General features: G+C 38.4%; 1 protein-coding gene across 6 annotated transcripts in view; it reads right to left on the reverse strand.

The window, feature by feature from the left end:
• The window catches only part of MYO3A (myosin IIIA), a 243,195-nt gene that overhangs the window by 88,876 nt on the left and 138,622 nt on the right, over window positions 1-15,697 (reverse strand). For 5 of the 6 annotated variants that reach the window (XM_053894938.1, XM_053894937.1, XM_053894943.1 and 2 more), the window contains exons 17-18: window positions 6,150-6,276; window positions 1,056-1,266 (exon numbers count right to left, since the gene is read on the reverse strand). In XM_053894938.1, coding sequence (XP_053750913.1) covers window positions 1,056-1,266; window positions 6,150-6,276 — 338 coding nt within the window. Of the gene's footprint in view, window positions 1-1,055; window positions 1,267-3,564; window positions 4,091-6,149; window positions 6,277-15,697 lie in introns of those variants that run through there. The other variant, XM_053894941.1, reaches the window with a different exon arrangement.

Below are 15,697 nucleotides of genomic sequence, written 5' to 3' on the forward strand. Positions count from 1 at the left end.
GGAATTTTTCCATTTTCATCTGAAAGCTTGGCATCATACATATGGCCACACATGAACATACAAAGTGTTTTGATCATTAAATCAGAATGGGCAAACTGGAATTTGATTTGCAGACCCAGTCAGATAGGTTACAGTTTAGCAGAAAGGGAAAGAAGCAATTCTGGGGGATAGAGAGTTAAGAACATGGAGGAATAATGGATAATCTCTTAGACATTCTGGATAATATTATGATGTGGTATGGCCCTTCGTGGAAAAATGACTGAATTACATGCCTGAAATGTGTATAGAATAGTCTTTTATGCTTAGTAAGCAAATGTGAACAAGGTGACTTAAGGTAGGCATCTATCCTGCTTTTTGTATACAATTTCTACAGATTGTGTAATTTGTGGCGGAACAAAGCTTTAGGTGTAAATGGAAGGGCTTATACCTGTGCGCAATCCCTGGTACATAGAGAGTACTCAGTCAGTGGTGGCTGTGATTCTTTATTTCTAAGATGGGGTACTAGGCAGGGCATAAACGATGACATCATTGTTCATATATTCACTCTATCATTTACTATTTACTTAGGACATTTTGGAACCAAATTTCATTGGAGGTCATGATTCCTATCCTTACAGGATTATAGTGAGAGTTAAAATATAAAAACAAAGCTTTCCTTTGCCTTCAAGATTTAATTCAATCCCTCAAAACAAAGCAAACAAACAAAAAAAACCTGCTGGAATGACATTTTATGCAAGTATAAAATGGTATACACTTTGAAGTACACCTTCCTATCAAAAGAACATATAAATTGATGTCACTTTAAAAATTCACTTTTCATGTTTATTCATGTTGCTACAGTTTTTGTGTTCCAGGACGTTTGCATTTTTATAGCTATCTGGCCTAATAAAGGGCTACTAGGAAATAAAGCAGATCTACTGAGATAGAACCGTAATAATTCAGCGATAGCAATTAGAAACGTCTTCAAAGGGACTCATATACAAATCAATAAATTAGAAAACAGATGTACATCACCTGACATTTGGGGGAAAAAATGTTTCCATGAGAATTTTTACCTTGGCGATGTGCCGTGCTTCAATAAGCTGTTAATGCGATTGACTATCCAACTAAAGAGACGCCCATATAAAGTTTTGGCCATAGCATCTCTGACATCAGTAGCTTTTTCGACCGTATTGGGTCGAATAATGGTTTCTCCTCTAGTGACCACACAGTGGGAGGTAAGAGCTTCTTTTAGTTCATCTGCCTGAATGCAAAGCAAAGAAGCAGCTAAAAAAAAACAAACAGATGTGTTGTTAGAAAAGGTTATGGCAATGAAGTCACTTCCTATAGAATGAAAACGTCTTAATTTACCTTCTTCAAATGACATAAAAGAAATGTGTGGGGGCGCCTGGGTGGCTCAGTCGGTTAGACGTCCGACTTCGGCCCAGGTCACGATCTCACAGTCCGTGAGTTCGAGCCCCGCGTCGGGCTCTGGGCTGATGGCTCAGAGCCTGGAGCCTGCTTCTGATTCTGTGTCTCCCTCTCTCTCTGCCCCTCCCCCGTTCATGCTCTGTCTCACTCTGTCTCAAAAATAAATAAACGTTAAAAAAAAAATTAAAAAAAAAAAAAAAAAAGAAATATGTGAAGACTTTCTAATGTAAAAATAAGTTGCTGTTGAGTAGGAGTCCTGTGTCTCTTCTTGATCATTTTTCTCTCCCTGAATGGTGACATGCAGGCTGCCATATAATAAATACAGCACAACCCAAACCGAACTGGCTGACAGGAGGGAACATTGCCACAAGCCAGTGGTTGTTTACATGATGCCAAACATAATTTCACTGAATTATGTGAAATAATTTATAAGCATAATGAATAAATTTGGTATAATTTGGATGCCATTATCATATACACGTTTTCAAAATGTAGAAATTAACTGGAAGTTACTTAGACTTGAGGGATATGCTCAAACCAATGTATTTTACCTAACTTTTGCAATATTTAACCAAAACAGCATAAACCTTATCTCAACATTAATGTATTTTTGTATCCTACTACTTCTCAGTTATATATTTCAATAATTAAATTCTGTTAAAGTGTGATGCCTGGAACATGCATATTTAATGTTAATTAAATATCACAGGGAATTTTAAATGAAAAATACCTAAATTCAGGGAATAAAACTCATTTTTTAATATAAAACATCTTTAACCCAAACTATCACATGACAGACTATTTTTTAAATCAGTTCTCCTTTTAAATTATTTTCAACATTTCAGGGGCGCCTGGGTGGTGCAGTCGGTTAAGCGTCCGACTTCAGCCAGGTCACGATCTCGCGGTCTGTGAGTTCGAGCCCCGCGTCAGGCTCTGGGCTGATGGCTCGGAGCCTGGAGCCTGTTTCCGATTCTGTGTCTCCCTCTCTCTCTGCCCCTCCCCCATTCATGCTCTGTCTCTCTCTGTCCCAAAAATAAATTAAAAAAAAAATTTATTTTCAACATTTTGAATTTTACTTTTAGCATTGGGACAAGATAGTTCTCAGCTATGTGGCTAAGATCACTGGACCTTGCTTAAATATTGTTTTCACATTGTAGAGGTAATACAAGTCCACTGTGGATATCTTGCTTTTCAAGTTAACATTCTGCATTTCTTTCCTTTTAAGCATGTTTACTGTCACTATTCTGCACATATATTTCATCTTAATATCTTAAGCATTTCTCACTTTATTAAATATTGCTTGTAAATTTTAATTTGCTGCAGAATAGTCTGCTATATATCATAATATATCAATAATTTTAAATTGCTGGATATTTAGGTTGTTTCCATATGTTCATAACTGTAAAGAATGCTGGGATAAATATTTTGTGTATGAATCTGTGTTCCTGTTTTGTATGATTTTATTAGCATAAATTGCTTAGAATCAGTAATTGGTTCAGTGTATATAAACATATTTAAGCCTTCTTATGTATACTATTTAGCTATTCTTCAAAAACCCTGAACCAATTACATTCTTATCAGCCAAATAAAAAAACAATTTTAATGCAATTTCATGGGTACCACATATTATTTTTGAGAATGGCCTATTTGATAGGAAAAAATGCCTTCATTTTTCAATTTGTTTTTAACTGACTCCTAGTGAAGCTAAATACTTTCTTTTTTTCATATTTTTATTAGTAATTTGTGGTTTTATTTTATAAACTCCCTTTTTTCATTGATATATTTGTCTATTCCTAATAAGCTTAGAAGAGCTCTTCATAGCTTACACATATTTCTTATATGTATAGTACAAATATTTTCTTTTATTTTTTACCTGTATTGCAATTTCGTTTATTTTTCTTTTGTTAGTATGAAAGAGTTTTAATATGTATGTAGTCAAATATCCATTAAAAATCCTTTCTGCTTGTGGTTTTCTGCACATAAAATCCTTCAAGTCTTTTCTCATTTCAGGATTATATAAACGCACTCTTGTCCTGAACTTTTATGATTTTTTTGCATTTAAATGGTATAGATTTGTAATTTATTTTGGTATATGGTGTATGACAAGAATTCGAATCCCCCCTCCCACCCCACTCCCCTAAGTGGCTAGCCAATTTGCTGTCCCTACAACACTGATTCCCTAGTGATTTGTAATGCCATTTCTGGCAATTCTGCTTGGATCTGTTTCTGTTTCTGAATAGTGTTTCCCATTGATTAATATGTCTACTTCTATTCCTGCATTGTTCATTTTACCTGGGGATATATTGGTAAGTATAATACCTCATAAGGCAAACTTCTAGTCTTGATCATCTTTATCTAGAAGGAATGGAAGCTAATCAAGAAACTTAAGTAGGAAGATAGAGGGAGGAGGAGAGGGACAGGGAGGGAGAGAGGGAGAGAAAGATTGAGAGAACCTTCTAGATACATGCATTAAGTGGTTTCTGAATGAATTGTGAAGAATGGCCTGGAAAAGTTCAAGAACTGATGTAGAATGAACAATTGGGAGGTTACTTAGCTCAGGTGAGAGGTGATGTTGTCTTCAATGAGAACGAAGATCATGGAGATAAACAGAAGTGGTCAGATTTGAGACATATTTATGAGACAGAACAGCCAGAACTGGCCCCTGATTGAAACAATGTACCTGTAAAACCATCAGGAAACATGGCCTTGGTTTGGAGATAATTCCCTGCAACTTTAATTATAAATCATTATAAGTTAGCAAAATTTTTATTTGCCATAAAAGGCTATTCCACAAAGTGCTTTAATTTTAACTATATTCATATAAATATTAATTTTTTGTGACCCATATGACTGTTTCCTATATAGAAATAGGTTCTCAATTATCAAAGTCAGTTCTTAGTTTGTTAGTTTCTGAGTATATATTCATAATCTACAAATATCTCTGTTGTAAATCATTCTCTTCATTGTTGATAACTCTTCTAATTATGATCAATGGTGAGATCTGAATATATCACTGGAGTTTTCTGCTTTTTCCTTCCACATCTGATAACTGGGGACTGCTGGGAGTTACAGATCAACCTGGAACTACTGGCCCATGGGTGCCAAAAAATATTAGATCTGCTGAATGAAGGTTCAGCCCAGGATCTACATAGCCTGCAGCACATTGGCCAGAAGAAGGCCCGGCTCATCATTGGCCAGAGGGAGATCCATGGCCCAGAAAAAAAACAAAACAAAACAAAACAAAAAAACGATTAGTCTAATATCTTCTGGTCATTTAACTTTATTTATATATGAAAAATCAGAACAGGTTCTCAGGTCCACGGCAATCATTACATGCCAATCTCAGTTCTTCTGTATTACTAAGCTGGTCCCAGAGACAAAGTGGCATGGAGATGATAGGGATCTAAGGACAGGTCCAGACTAGGATGGTTCGTATCTGGTCCTCTGAAATTTACCCTAAAACAGCTCATTCTGTTTCTGATTAAGTATAAATCAGAAAAAATATATAAATAAAAATTTATATCATGATTCTCTACATTATATATGAAACATAACAAATCTGGAATTATAGAGGCATATGCCCACATTAAAAATTTAAAAAAATAGCATATATTCTAAATAAAAAAGCTGTGCCACCAGAAAATCAGTGGGAAACCTTAAGTTATTGGAATAATTCATTAAACTCTGCTAGATAGAGAAAAAAGTTGATTTGAAGCAAATACAATATTGCACTTTTCTTGTATACAAAATTATTGCAAAATCAGTTAACCCAGGATGAATGAGTATAAAAATTCATCCAGTATGAAAATAAATATACAAGTCTTTACTGCTTATAAGTGAAATAAGTCAGTCAGAGAAAGACAGATACCATATGTTTTCACTCATATGTTGATCTTGAGAAACTTAACAGAAGACCATGGGGGAGGGGAAAGAGAAAAAAAAAGTTACAAACACAGAGGGAGGGATGCAAACCATAAGAGACTCTTAAATACAGAGAACAAACAAACTGAGGGTTGATGGCGGGGCGGGGGGGGGAGGGAAAACTGAGCGATGGGCATTGAGGAGGGCACTTGTTGGGATGAGCACTGGGTGTTTTATGGAAGACAATTTGACAACAAATTATATTTAAAAAATAAAATAAAATGATATATACACTAAATCTATCAAATAACAACTTAAACTCTTTTCAGATCAGTTTACTAAATTTTAATTATATTTTCTGTGTTTTTACATTGAAATGTAAATAGCTCCTAAAACAGTCTAAAGCCTAGTCTTAGGAAGGTTTTCTTCAGTAATCAGTTAATTTGCAGGCATGAATATGTGTTTTAAATATTGTACTTTAAAAGCTTCATTTTATGCAAATTGAATCTGAATATTCTTTTTCAGGATTCTCTATCAGTACAATCGCTTGAAATTATCTTTTTTTTGAAGTTTTTTTTGAAATTGTCTTTATGTGACACTTACAAGTATGTCATTAGACATTTTTCAAGAGTTCAGTGTTGGGGCACCTGGGTGGCTCAGTCGGTTGGGCGTCCGACTTCGGCTCAGGTCAGGATCTCACAGTTCGTGAGTTCGAGCCCCGCGTCGGGCTCTGTGCTGACAGCTCACAGCCTGGAGCCTGCTTCACATTCTGTGTCTCCCTCTCTCTCTGCCCCTTCCCTGCTCATGCTCTGTCTCAAAAATAAATAAACATTAAAAAAAAAGGGGTTCAGTGTTGAACAGAAGATAATAAAACTCACAGTTTTCCAGAGCTGCATGATTGGAAATGTGGCTCTTGTCAAGCTGGTGTTCAGTTGCCACAGAAGAAAATTCAATGTTTCCAACATTCATGATTGCAGCCAGTATACTGTATATGCTTCCAAGTTGCTGAAACATACCATGAAAATGTTAACATTACCTTCCCTGGCATATAGCAAGGCAGTGACTATGGCTGGAGACAGACTGGGTAAGAATTCTAAGGCTCCAGCATAAGAAGGTCATCCCATAGACAATGATGTCATTCTGAGACCCAAGTAGGCCAAGATCCAAATAGGCTCAGTCTCATTTGTTATTTTAATATGAGAGGTGAGCATGGTACCTGTTACCCGGCGAGTGATAAAAAAAAATTTTATGAATGCCAGTATGAAGAAAAAAAATAAATGAGGAGCTCCCCTCAGAGGAGGTAAAAATATCTAATTCCTTGGGCCACAGAAAAATTGGTCTATGTGATACTTAACTTTGGGACTTAATGTGGTCATTTCCAGATGTTCATTTTCCTTGAGGCCATCTTAAAAGTGAGCTTAATAAAGGGAGATAAGGAAGAAAGACCCAAAGATCCCAGCATCAAAATCAAAGGATATGTATCGTTTAAGTATAGGCATGAGAACTCTGGACTACAGCTTAGAATTTATAGTAGTAAAACCCTAAATAAGGTACATAAAAATATATTCAGAAACACACACACACACACACACACACACACACACACACACACACAACCACACCTCTTCTTGGAGGCATAGAAGGCATTTTATCAAGGAATCTATGGTAATTCTTGGTGTCATTCCAACTATGTTCAAGGTGCAGTAAGGTATAGGAAACAGACAAAATCTTTATTGTTTTCTTACGTTGCTGCCTTTATTTTAATCCAGCTCCTACACTTAATAGAATTGATTATTCCATCCACTCCAACATTCTAAGTCATGATAAAAACTGGATGTGAAAAAAATCTTCAGGGATATTTTTTCATTCATATATAACATATGAATACATAAACATTTAAACAAATACATTTGCTGAATGAATATATAGATATATCTGTATATATCTAGGTATTCACTTATCCAATAAATATATATCTTATGCCAGGCACTGCTCTTGTCACAGGGCATTCAGAAGAGGCAAAACTAAGATCTTTGTTCCCTTGGGGTGTTTAGGCAGTGAGAGGGCAGGCATTAAGAAACAAATAGACAAACATGACATTTTCAGTAACAAAATGGGCTGTGAAGAGAAAAACACATAGAGGAGCAATGGAAAGTGACTGAAAAGGGCAGGGAGGGCCTTTTGAGTTGGGGAAGTTAGGGAGAGCTGCCCTCTGAGAAGCTGAGGCCCTGGTGACGAGGGAACCACCTAGGCGAAGAACTGGAATCAGAACATTCCAGGCAGAGGGGACAGCAAGGGCAAGGGCCTTGCATGAGGAAAGAAGGAAGAGTGGGGCTGGAGGACAGTGAGGGATGATGTGATAGGAGCCAGAGAGGTGAGCATGAGCCAGGCCCTCTGGGCTCACTGTAGAGTTTGGACTTCATTTGAATCGCCATGTAAAGCCACTAGAGATTTCAAAGCAGGGAGCTGTGATATTTTAAACTGATGAATCTGCCTACTATGTGGAAATGAATGGATTGGGAGCAGACAGAAAAGTGGAATTGTCAGGAGGCTATCGCAGTAGTCTAGTGAGAGATGATGATGGCTTGGACTAGAATAGTAAATGGTGGAGACAGAAAGAAGTCAATGCACTGGGGTATATTTTGGAAGTAGAACAATAAATGTGCCGATAGGCTGGATGTGAATCACTTTTCTAAGAATACTCTCCTGGTAAGGAATTTCCATTTGTAACATGCATAACTTGTAAAGAGACAACCAGTGTGGGCTTTAATGGCAGGCGGGGAAATAAATACAGCATCTGACATCCTGATGTATTTTTCTTGAGGAAACTGTAGACGTTATGGATAAATGACACCAGGAATATGCCTTGAAATAGACTGTTGAAAACTGTGTTCCTTCAAAACTTTGTGTGTCAGTTACAGACTAGAAAGTCCAGGTGTGTAAGTTCCCAAGTTGGATTTTTAAATTTTTTTTTTTTTCAACGTTTTTTATTTATTTTTGGGACAGAGAGAGAGACAGAGCATGAACGGGGGAGGGGCAGAGAGAGAGGGAGACACAGAATCGGAAACAGGCTCCAGGCTCCGAGCCATCAGCCCAGAGCCTGACGCGGGGCTCGAACTCACGGACCGCGAGATCGTGACCTGGCTGAAGTCGGACGCTTAACCGACTGCGCCACCCAGGCGCCCCCCAAGTTGGATTTTTAACAGCATTTAGAGATTCATTACAGAGAATCACATGCTGAATCAATAGACATTTAATTCTTAATTCAACTGTTTATGAGAAGAACTGTGTAATCTTTCTAGACTGGGGCTCCCCTTGATATCCTGTAATTACAATATTCATTTGGAGTACAGTTGGAGGCTCAGAAGACAGCAAATCAGGGCCCTAGCTCAGTCTGGGTCTGGCAGCTAGACTGATGGGGCTCAAAGGGGCCTGACCTCGGGCACGGGTATGACCTTGACCAGGCACTTGGGTCATTCGTGGCACAAAGGCTAATCATCTCTGATGCTGTCACCCCAAGGAGTCCAGAATGATTTTTATTTGACAATAATAATAAGCAAAAGAACATTTTTTCATTTTACATATAAAACTACCAAGGCATAAAAAAACAAAAACAAATAAAAAACAACAAAACTACCAAGGCGTAAAACAATCTAACAATGTTCCATGGACTTTGAATGAACTGAGATTTGAATCCTGCCTCCCAGCTCACTGAATGCACTATACCTTCCCACAGAGGAAGAAGAGTGGCTTACAGGAAAAGCATACTCTCTCTCCAAGTGCTCCCTAGAGATTGGAAAATATTCACAATTCCCTCTATCTACTCCACCTCCTGCTTTGTCTGTACCTGAGGAGGCTGGACTGCTACTGCTCTTGCAGTATCTTCAAGGAGAAACATGTTTCTGGCTTGTTTTCTGGAAAGTCAGACCTTCATTGTTCTGATGCATCAGGCTCCAATCTACTCCACTGCTGCTCTGGACATTCCCGCTCTGCTTCTGAGCTTGTACACTAGGCTGATCGCCTATGCAGACAGCAACCCAAAACTATGTGTGTGGGGGGGGGGGGGCGCCTGGGTGGCTCAGTCAGTTAAGCGTCCGACTTCGGCTCAGATCATGATCTTGCGGTCTGTGGGTTCGAGCCCCGCGTCGGGCTCTGTGCTGACAGCTCAGAGCCTGAAGCCTGTTTCAGATTCTGTGTCTCCCTCTTTCTCTGACCCTCCCCTGTTCATGCTCTCTCTCTGTCTCAAAAATAAATAAATGTTAAAAAAATTTATAAAAAACAAAACAAACCAAAAAAACACCGTGTGTGGGGCAAGGTCACTACTCTGTCTGCACTGAGTTAATCTTCCCAAGGCAAAATAATTGTTAGAAGGACTCTTCCCCTTCCAGAAGTTTCTTGTACTACATCTCTTATTCAACCATCCACCCATCCATTCGTTCATCCAACCAGCATCTGTTTGCTATTTATTAAGCACTATGTCAGATACTGGATATATCAATAACTAAGAATAATTTCTGTTCTCAAGGACTCTACAGTCTCCTGGAACCAAAGGATATGGATCATTTCCTATACTGAATTTCTACATGGATTATTTCTATGTATTTCTACTTTCTGTATTTTATTATAGTTTTTTTAATAAATAAACTTTATTTTTATTTATTTATTATTTTTATGAAGGCTTCACATCCAGTGCAGAGCCCAATGCTGGGCTTGAACTCATGACTGTGTGATCAAAACCTGAACTGAGATCCAGAGTCAGACGCATAACTGACTGAGCCACCCAGGTACCCCTAAACTTGATTTTTAGAGCAGTTTGAGGGTCACAGCAAAACTGAGTGGAAAGTATAGAGTTACCAGTTAGCCCCTGTCCTCCTTGCTCCACACACCCAGCTCTCCCCACTATCAACATCCTGCATTAGGGTGATGCATGTGTTATAATCAATGAACCTACACTGAAACATGATTGTCACCCAAAGTCCATAGTTGACATCAGAGTTCACACTTGGTGTTGGATATTCTCTGGATTTTTATAAGTGTATAATGACACCTATCTACCACTATAGTACCATACAGTATTTCCATTGCCCTAAAATCCCCTGTGCTCTGCCTATTCACCTCTCTTTGCAGCCTATAACTACCCGTGGTCTTTTACTGTTTCCATAGTTTTGCCTTTTCCAAAATGTTCTCTAGTTGGGATCATATAGTCTATAGCCCTTTCAGATTGGCTTCTTTCACTTAGTGATGTGCATTTAAGGTTCCCCCATGTGTTTTCATGGCTTGATAGCTCGTTTCTTTTTAGCACTGAATAATACCCCATTATTAGGATGTGCCACAGTTTATTTATCCATTCACCCACTGAAGGACGTCTCAGTTACTTTAAGTTTTGGTGATTATGAATGAAGTTACTACAAACATTAGTACACAGGTTTTTGTGTGGATATAAATTTTCAATTCCTTTGGGTAAATACCAAAGACCTTGACTGCTGGATCACATGGTAAGAGTATGAGAACTCTTCCCATGGAGACTGCCATGTGAAGAAGAAGACAGAGATCAAGGTGAGGCATCTGCAATCCAAGGTCACTAAGGACTGCCAGGGAATCACCAGAAAGTAGAGAAGAGGCATGGAACAGATTCTCCCTCACAGCCCTCTACAAGAAACTAACCTTGTCTCAGACTTCTAACCTGTAGAACTGTGAGGAAATAAATTTCTGTTACTTAAATCACCTGGCCTGTGGTACTTTGCTGTGGCAGCCTTAGCAAAGGAATATAGTATCAATGCTTTTTTACTAAACTGATGAATAAGATGCATAACCTTGGGATAATCATGTTTATTCTTTTTCTTTTAATGTTTATTTATTTTTGTGAGAGAGAGAGAGAGAGAGAGAGAGAGAGAGAGAGAGAGTGCAGGTAGGGGAGGGGCAGAGAGAGAGGCAGACATAGAATCTGAAGCAGGTTCCAGGCTCTGAGCTGTCAGTGCAGAGCCCAACACAGAGATCAAATCCATGAATCACGAGATCATGACCTGAGCCAACATCGGACACTTAACCGACTAAGCCATCCAGCCTCCCTCAATGTGTTTATTCTTAACTGTTTAAAACCTTTGAGATAATATTAGAGACATAGAAAAAAAATCTGGCAATTAACTTTTGTGACTTGAATTTAAATACTTATTTGATAATATACTTATGATTTTAATTTTAAAAGCATAACATAATTTGCAAAGTGTATTCAAATATATAAAATACTTGATCTTCTACATTAGTAATTTTAAATTATTATATTTTCAGGGCTAGTAAGTTGAAATGTTTAAGATTTAGTTAGATGACTAGAAAGTTTAGAAAGTCCTTATCAATCCTGATAAGACTGCTGTGTTAGTCATTTAGAATATCTGAAAGACTGAAATGTACTAAATTTTACATAGTTTCAGGCATGCAAAGAACTTAATTATATCTGTTTAGGACAAGTTATGAGTTAAGTGAACAAAGCAGACGGAAAGTTGTTTCTATTCTTAGACAAAGATTGTTAGATGCACAAATTGAAATAAAAGATGTGTCAAGAGAATGAGAAGACAAGCCACGGACTGAAAGAAAGTATTTGCAAAAGGCACATCTGATAAAGGATTGTTATCCAAAACATAAATTTTTTTTTAAAACAATAAAAAAAAGCCTGGTTAAAAAAATGGGTCAAAGACCTTAACAGACACCTTGCCAAAGAAGATGTACAGATGCAAAATAAGCATATGAAAGATGTTCCACATCATACGTCATCAGAGAAATGTAAATGGAAGCCACAAGGGGTTACCATGGCATACCTTTCAGATTGGCCAAAAGCCAAAAAAACACTGACAGCACCAAATGCCGATCAGGATGTGAAGCAACAAGAACTCTCACTCATTGCTGCTGGGAATGCAAACTGTTACAGCCACCTTGGTGGACAGCTTGACAGTTTCCTACAAAACTAAACACACTCTTACCACACAATCAAACAACTGAGATCCATGGTATTTACCCAAAGGAACTGAAAACTTACATTTTCACCAAAAGTGAATCCTAATGTCAACTATGAACTTCGGATCATAATGACACGTCAGTGTAGGTTCATCTACTTGCTTCCTTGTAGGTTTCTAAGAATTCCCCATCATTTTCACACCTTAGTTCCAGTTCATGTTCTTTTTCTCCTTCTCCACACATTATAATCTCTTCTTAGAACCTCTCAGTGACCAGCCACTAGACTTCATGTTTCTATAACATTCTCTGTTATCATGGAATTGATTACATTTTATTGACATTATGCTCAGCATATGTGTCTTCTATCAGATTATAAATTCAATGAGGACAGAGACTCTGCTTAATTCATATCTCTAATTCCTACACAGCAGGCACTCAATTAATGCTCATCAAACTGTTTTCTTTTGCATCAATCAAGTGACAGTAAAGTTTTCTTCACCCCGCTCAAGAGAGTGGTGAGAAAGGACGATCCCTGTGCTTCAAAGCAGGTGGGAATCACCGTGGACTGTGACAAAGTGACAACAGCCCAGGCTGAGGGGTGTGGCACTACCCAGTCTAGCCCTGGGATAGTCAAGATGCTAATGCTGCCACTGGGAAAGGACAAAGAAGGTAGGATGGGGAGGAGCAGGCTGGGACAGGTACCCACAGGCAGGGACACTATCAGAGCCCACATTACCAGCCAAACAGGAACTGACAAGAGGAAAAGAAGGAGAGGCCCTGCCGTCAGCATTTGCAGGTGAATTTCTATACAAGGGATATTAACATTTGCTCTGTGTAGGATGAACTTCGCACGTACTTAAAGCAATAAAATGACATGACCAATCTGCAAAGATTAGAATTAAAATTATATAGCCCTCAATTTTAGTCACCAAATCACAGATAATGAAACCTATTGTATTGATAATGAAACTCACACTAGACAGGTTTAGTTATTGGTCTAAGGACACACAGCTAGAGACAAGCCATATCAAGGAATTTAACCCACAGGTGCTGACTCCCTAGTACAGAAATATTGTTATTTTAACTGTCTTCCTGGGTCCCATCATTCATTTCGTTCAGGTCATTAGTGTTGGCTGAGTTAGGACCTACTAGAATCATAACTTATTTTCTGCATTTTGAATGAAGGCAAGTAGGTATCAAGTTATTATTATTTTAAAATCATTATCAAATGACTAACTAAAAAAGACTGATATGCCTCTCTCACCCCAGCCCAAACCAATTTTTTAAAATGAAGCATTTCACAGAAATTCACTTAAGATACTTAAAAACTTGTTTCACAAGTTTTGTTGTAACTGTATTTTGTTGTAACTATAGTCATAACTTGTAATCCAAAGAAAATGTATTAGAATGCTATTTTAGACTATCATAAGAAATGTAAGCAAAATTAAAGCAGAAAAAGGCATTCCCATCTTAGACATGAAACAAATGACACTGTGCTAAGAAAAACAAAACCTCCTGTCATGACATAGTAAACATGTTCTCTAGATGAGTTGAATCATAAAACTAGTCACCATTTACTTTAAAACCATGGCAGGACAATGGCTTAGGAAATCATATGTTTTAAAATGTTTTAGAGGTTTCCAACTTGTGTGATTTTCAGAGAAGATCTGCTTTTGATTTGCCTGTCATTCCTTTGCATTGTGTTGACTCACCAATGCACAAGTGAATTGTATGTAACCCCTAGGGATATTTAAAGGGACACATCTACCATGGGTACTATCAACACCCATCAGAGAATGATAAGGGAGGGGGAGAGACAGAGAGAGAAAGAGATGGTCATCTTGGAGAATCACCACAACTCTGCTCCAGTGAAGTGGGAAAGCAGCAAGCTATGCTTGGAGGGTGTGAGAATCATGTTACTTAACTTGATATTGAAAGTTGCCTCTTTCCAAAATGGAACTGAAGTAGCCACTGCCACAGGAAATATCCAAGAAAGCCAGTGAAGTTAAAAAAAAATCAGGGGTGCCTGGGTGGCTTAGTAGGTTAAGCATCTGACTCTTGCCCAGCCCCTGGGATCTATGCCTAGTGTAGAGCCTGCTTAAGATTCTTTCTCCCTCTCCCTCTGCCCCAACTCCAAAAAAAAAAAAAACCAAAACAAAACAAAAAGAGAAACAAACAAAAAAAAAACAACCACAAAAAACAAACAAACAAACAAACAAACAAAACCATCAGGGCTTGGATAAAAAGGAAATAAACATCTACTCAGTTTAATTCTACTGTCTCCAAACCTGGGCAATATGCCCTGTTAACTCTCTGAGTCTCTGCTTTCAGATGGGAGATACCACATCCTAGGAGAGTCACCTTGAACTGGACCAAGTCTTCACGAGATATTTAACAGTGGGGTACCTGAGTGACTCAGTTGAGTCACTCACAGTTTCATGATACGGGTGGGGCCTGCTTGAGACTCTCTGTCTCCCTCTCTCTCTACCCACCCCCTCTCAAAATAAAAAATAAAATTAAAAAAGAGAATAAAATAATTAAAAAAAAGATATTGAGCAGTGATTATGCTTTGCTCCAGAAACAGATTTTATATTTTCCTTTATTCCAAACTACATGTTTAGATGTTTGCATGCTCAATAAACACCGAGTATGTGTAAGTTTAGAATACTGTGGTTTTAGAATACTGTGTTTTAAAGAAATGAATTATATTTGTCAGTAGATGTTAGCTGCAAAAATACTTTCATTTCAGTGTTACTAAATATGGTTCTACCAAGCAAAAGAAAGGAGCTGAACCAAATATAAGTAAAACCCTGCCTCTAATGAGAGGGGCTTAGAAGTAAACAAACCAATTAAAAATGATTCCCTGCTTCTAAGATAGCAACCTCTGGGGGAGGGAACTGCTAAGAAGATAAGCTCTTCTGATGACAAACACCCGGGAAAGGAGCTACAAAGAGGTCCAGCCCTGGTCAGAACCAGGAGCCGCTTGCCTCCTGTATGACATGCTTCTAGTTTGGAGGACGCCTTGAGATGCAGTCAACCTCTGTTGTTTCCCCCAAAACCAGTCAGCCCACAGAGCCAGAGCACCGTCCAAAGGATCACCTACCATGAGCAACATTCACCTTACGACCAAGGACTGGAGAAAAGGGTAGATGCTGCCTTTTTCTCTATTCACTGCACGCACAAATAAGTTGGCTTCTGCTTTAAGAGGCAGGAGTTCACCCCCATTACCCCCCGGGCTTAAATCAACTTGTCTTTATAGGTACAAGCTGGCGGTGAGGGCAGGGTTAGGGAGGGAAAGTGACATAGCAGAAGGGGAGGAGCCAGATTTGAAAGTGAATTTTTCCAGGCAGAGTGAGAAAGGTACACTGGGAAGCAGTTGTGCCCAGGGAGAGACTGGGTTCAGGGTAGGGTTAGGGTTAAACTAATTAGTATCGTGCCAGCTGGCAGAGCAGCAAACGTTCTATTTCTACTCACAATG

Source organism: Panthera pardus, unplaced genomic scaffold (assembly GCF_024362965.1).
Source record: "Panthera pardus isolate Hobbes unplaced genomic scaffold, ASM2436296v1 HiC_scaffold_6, whole genome shotgun sequence".
Lineage (NCBI taxonomy): Eukaryota > Metazoa > Chordata > Mammalia > Carnivora > Felidae > Panthera > Panthera pardus.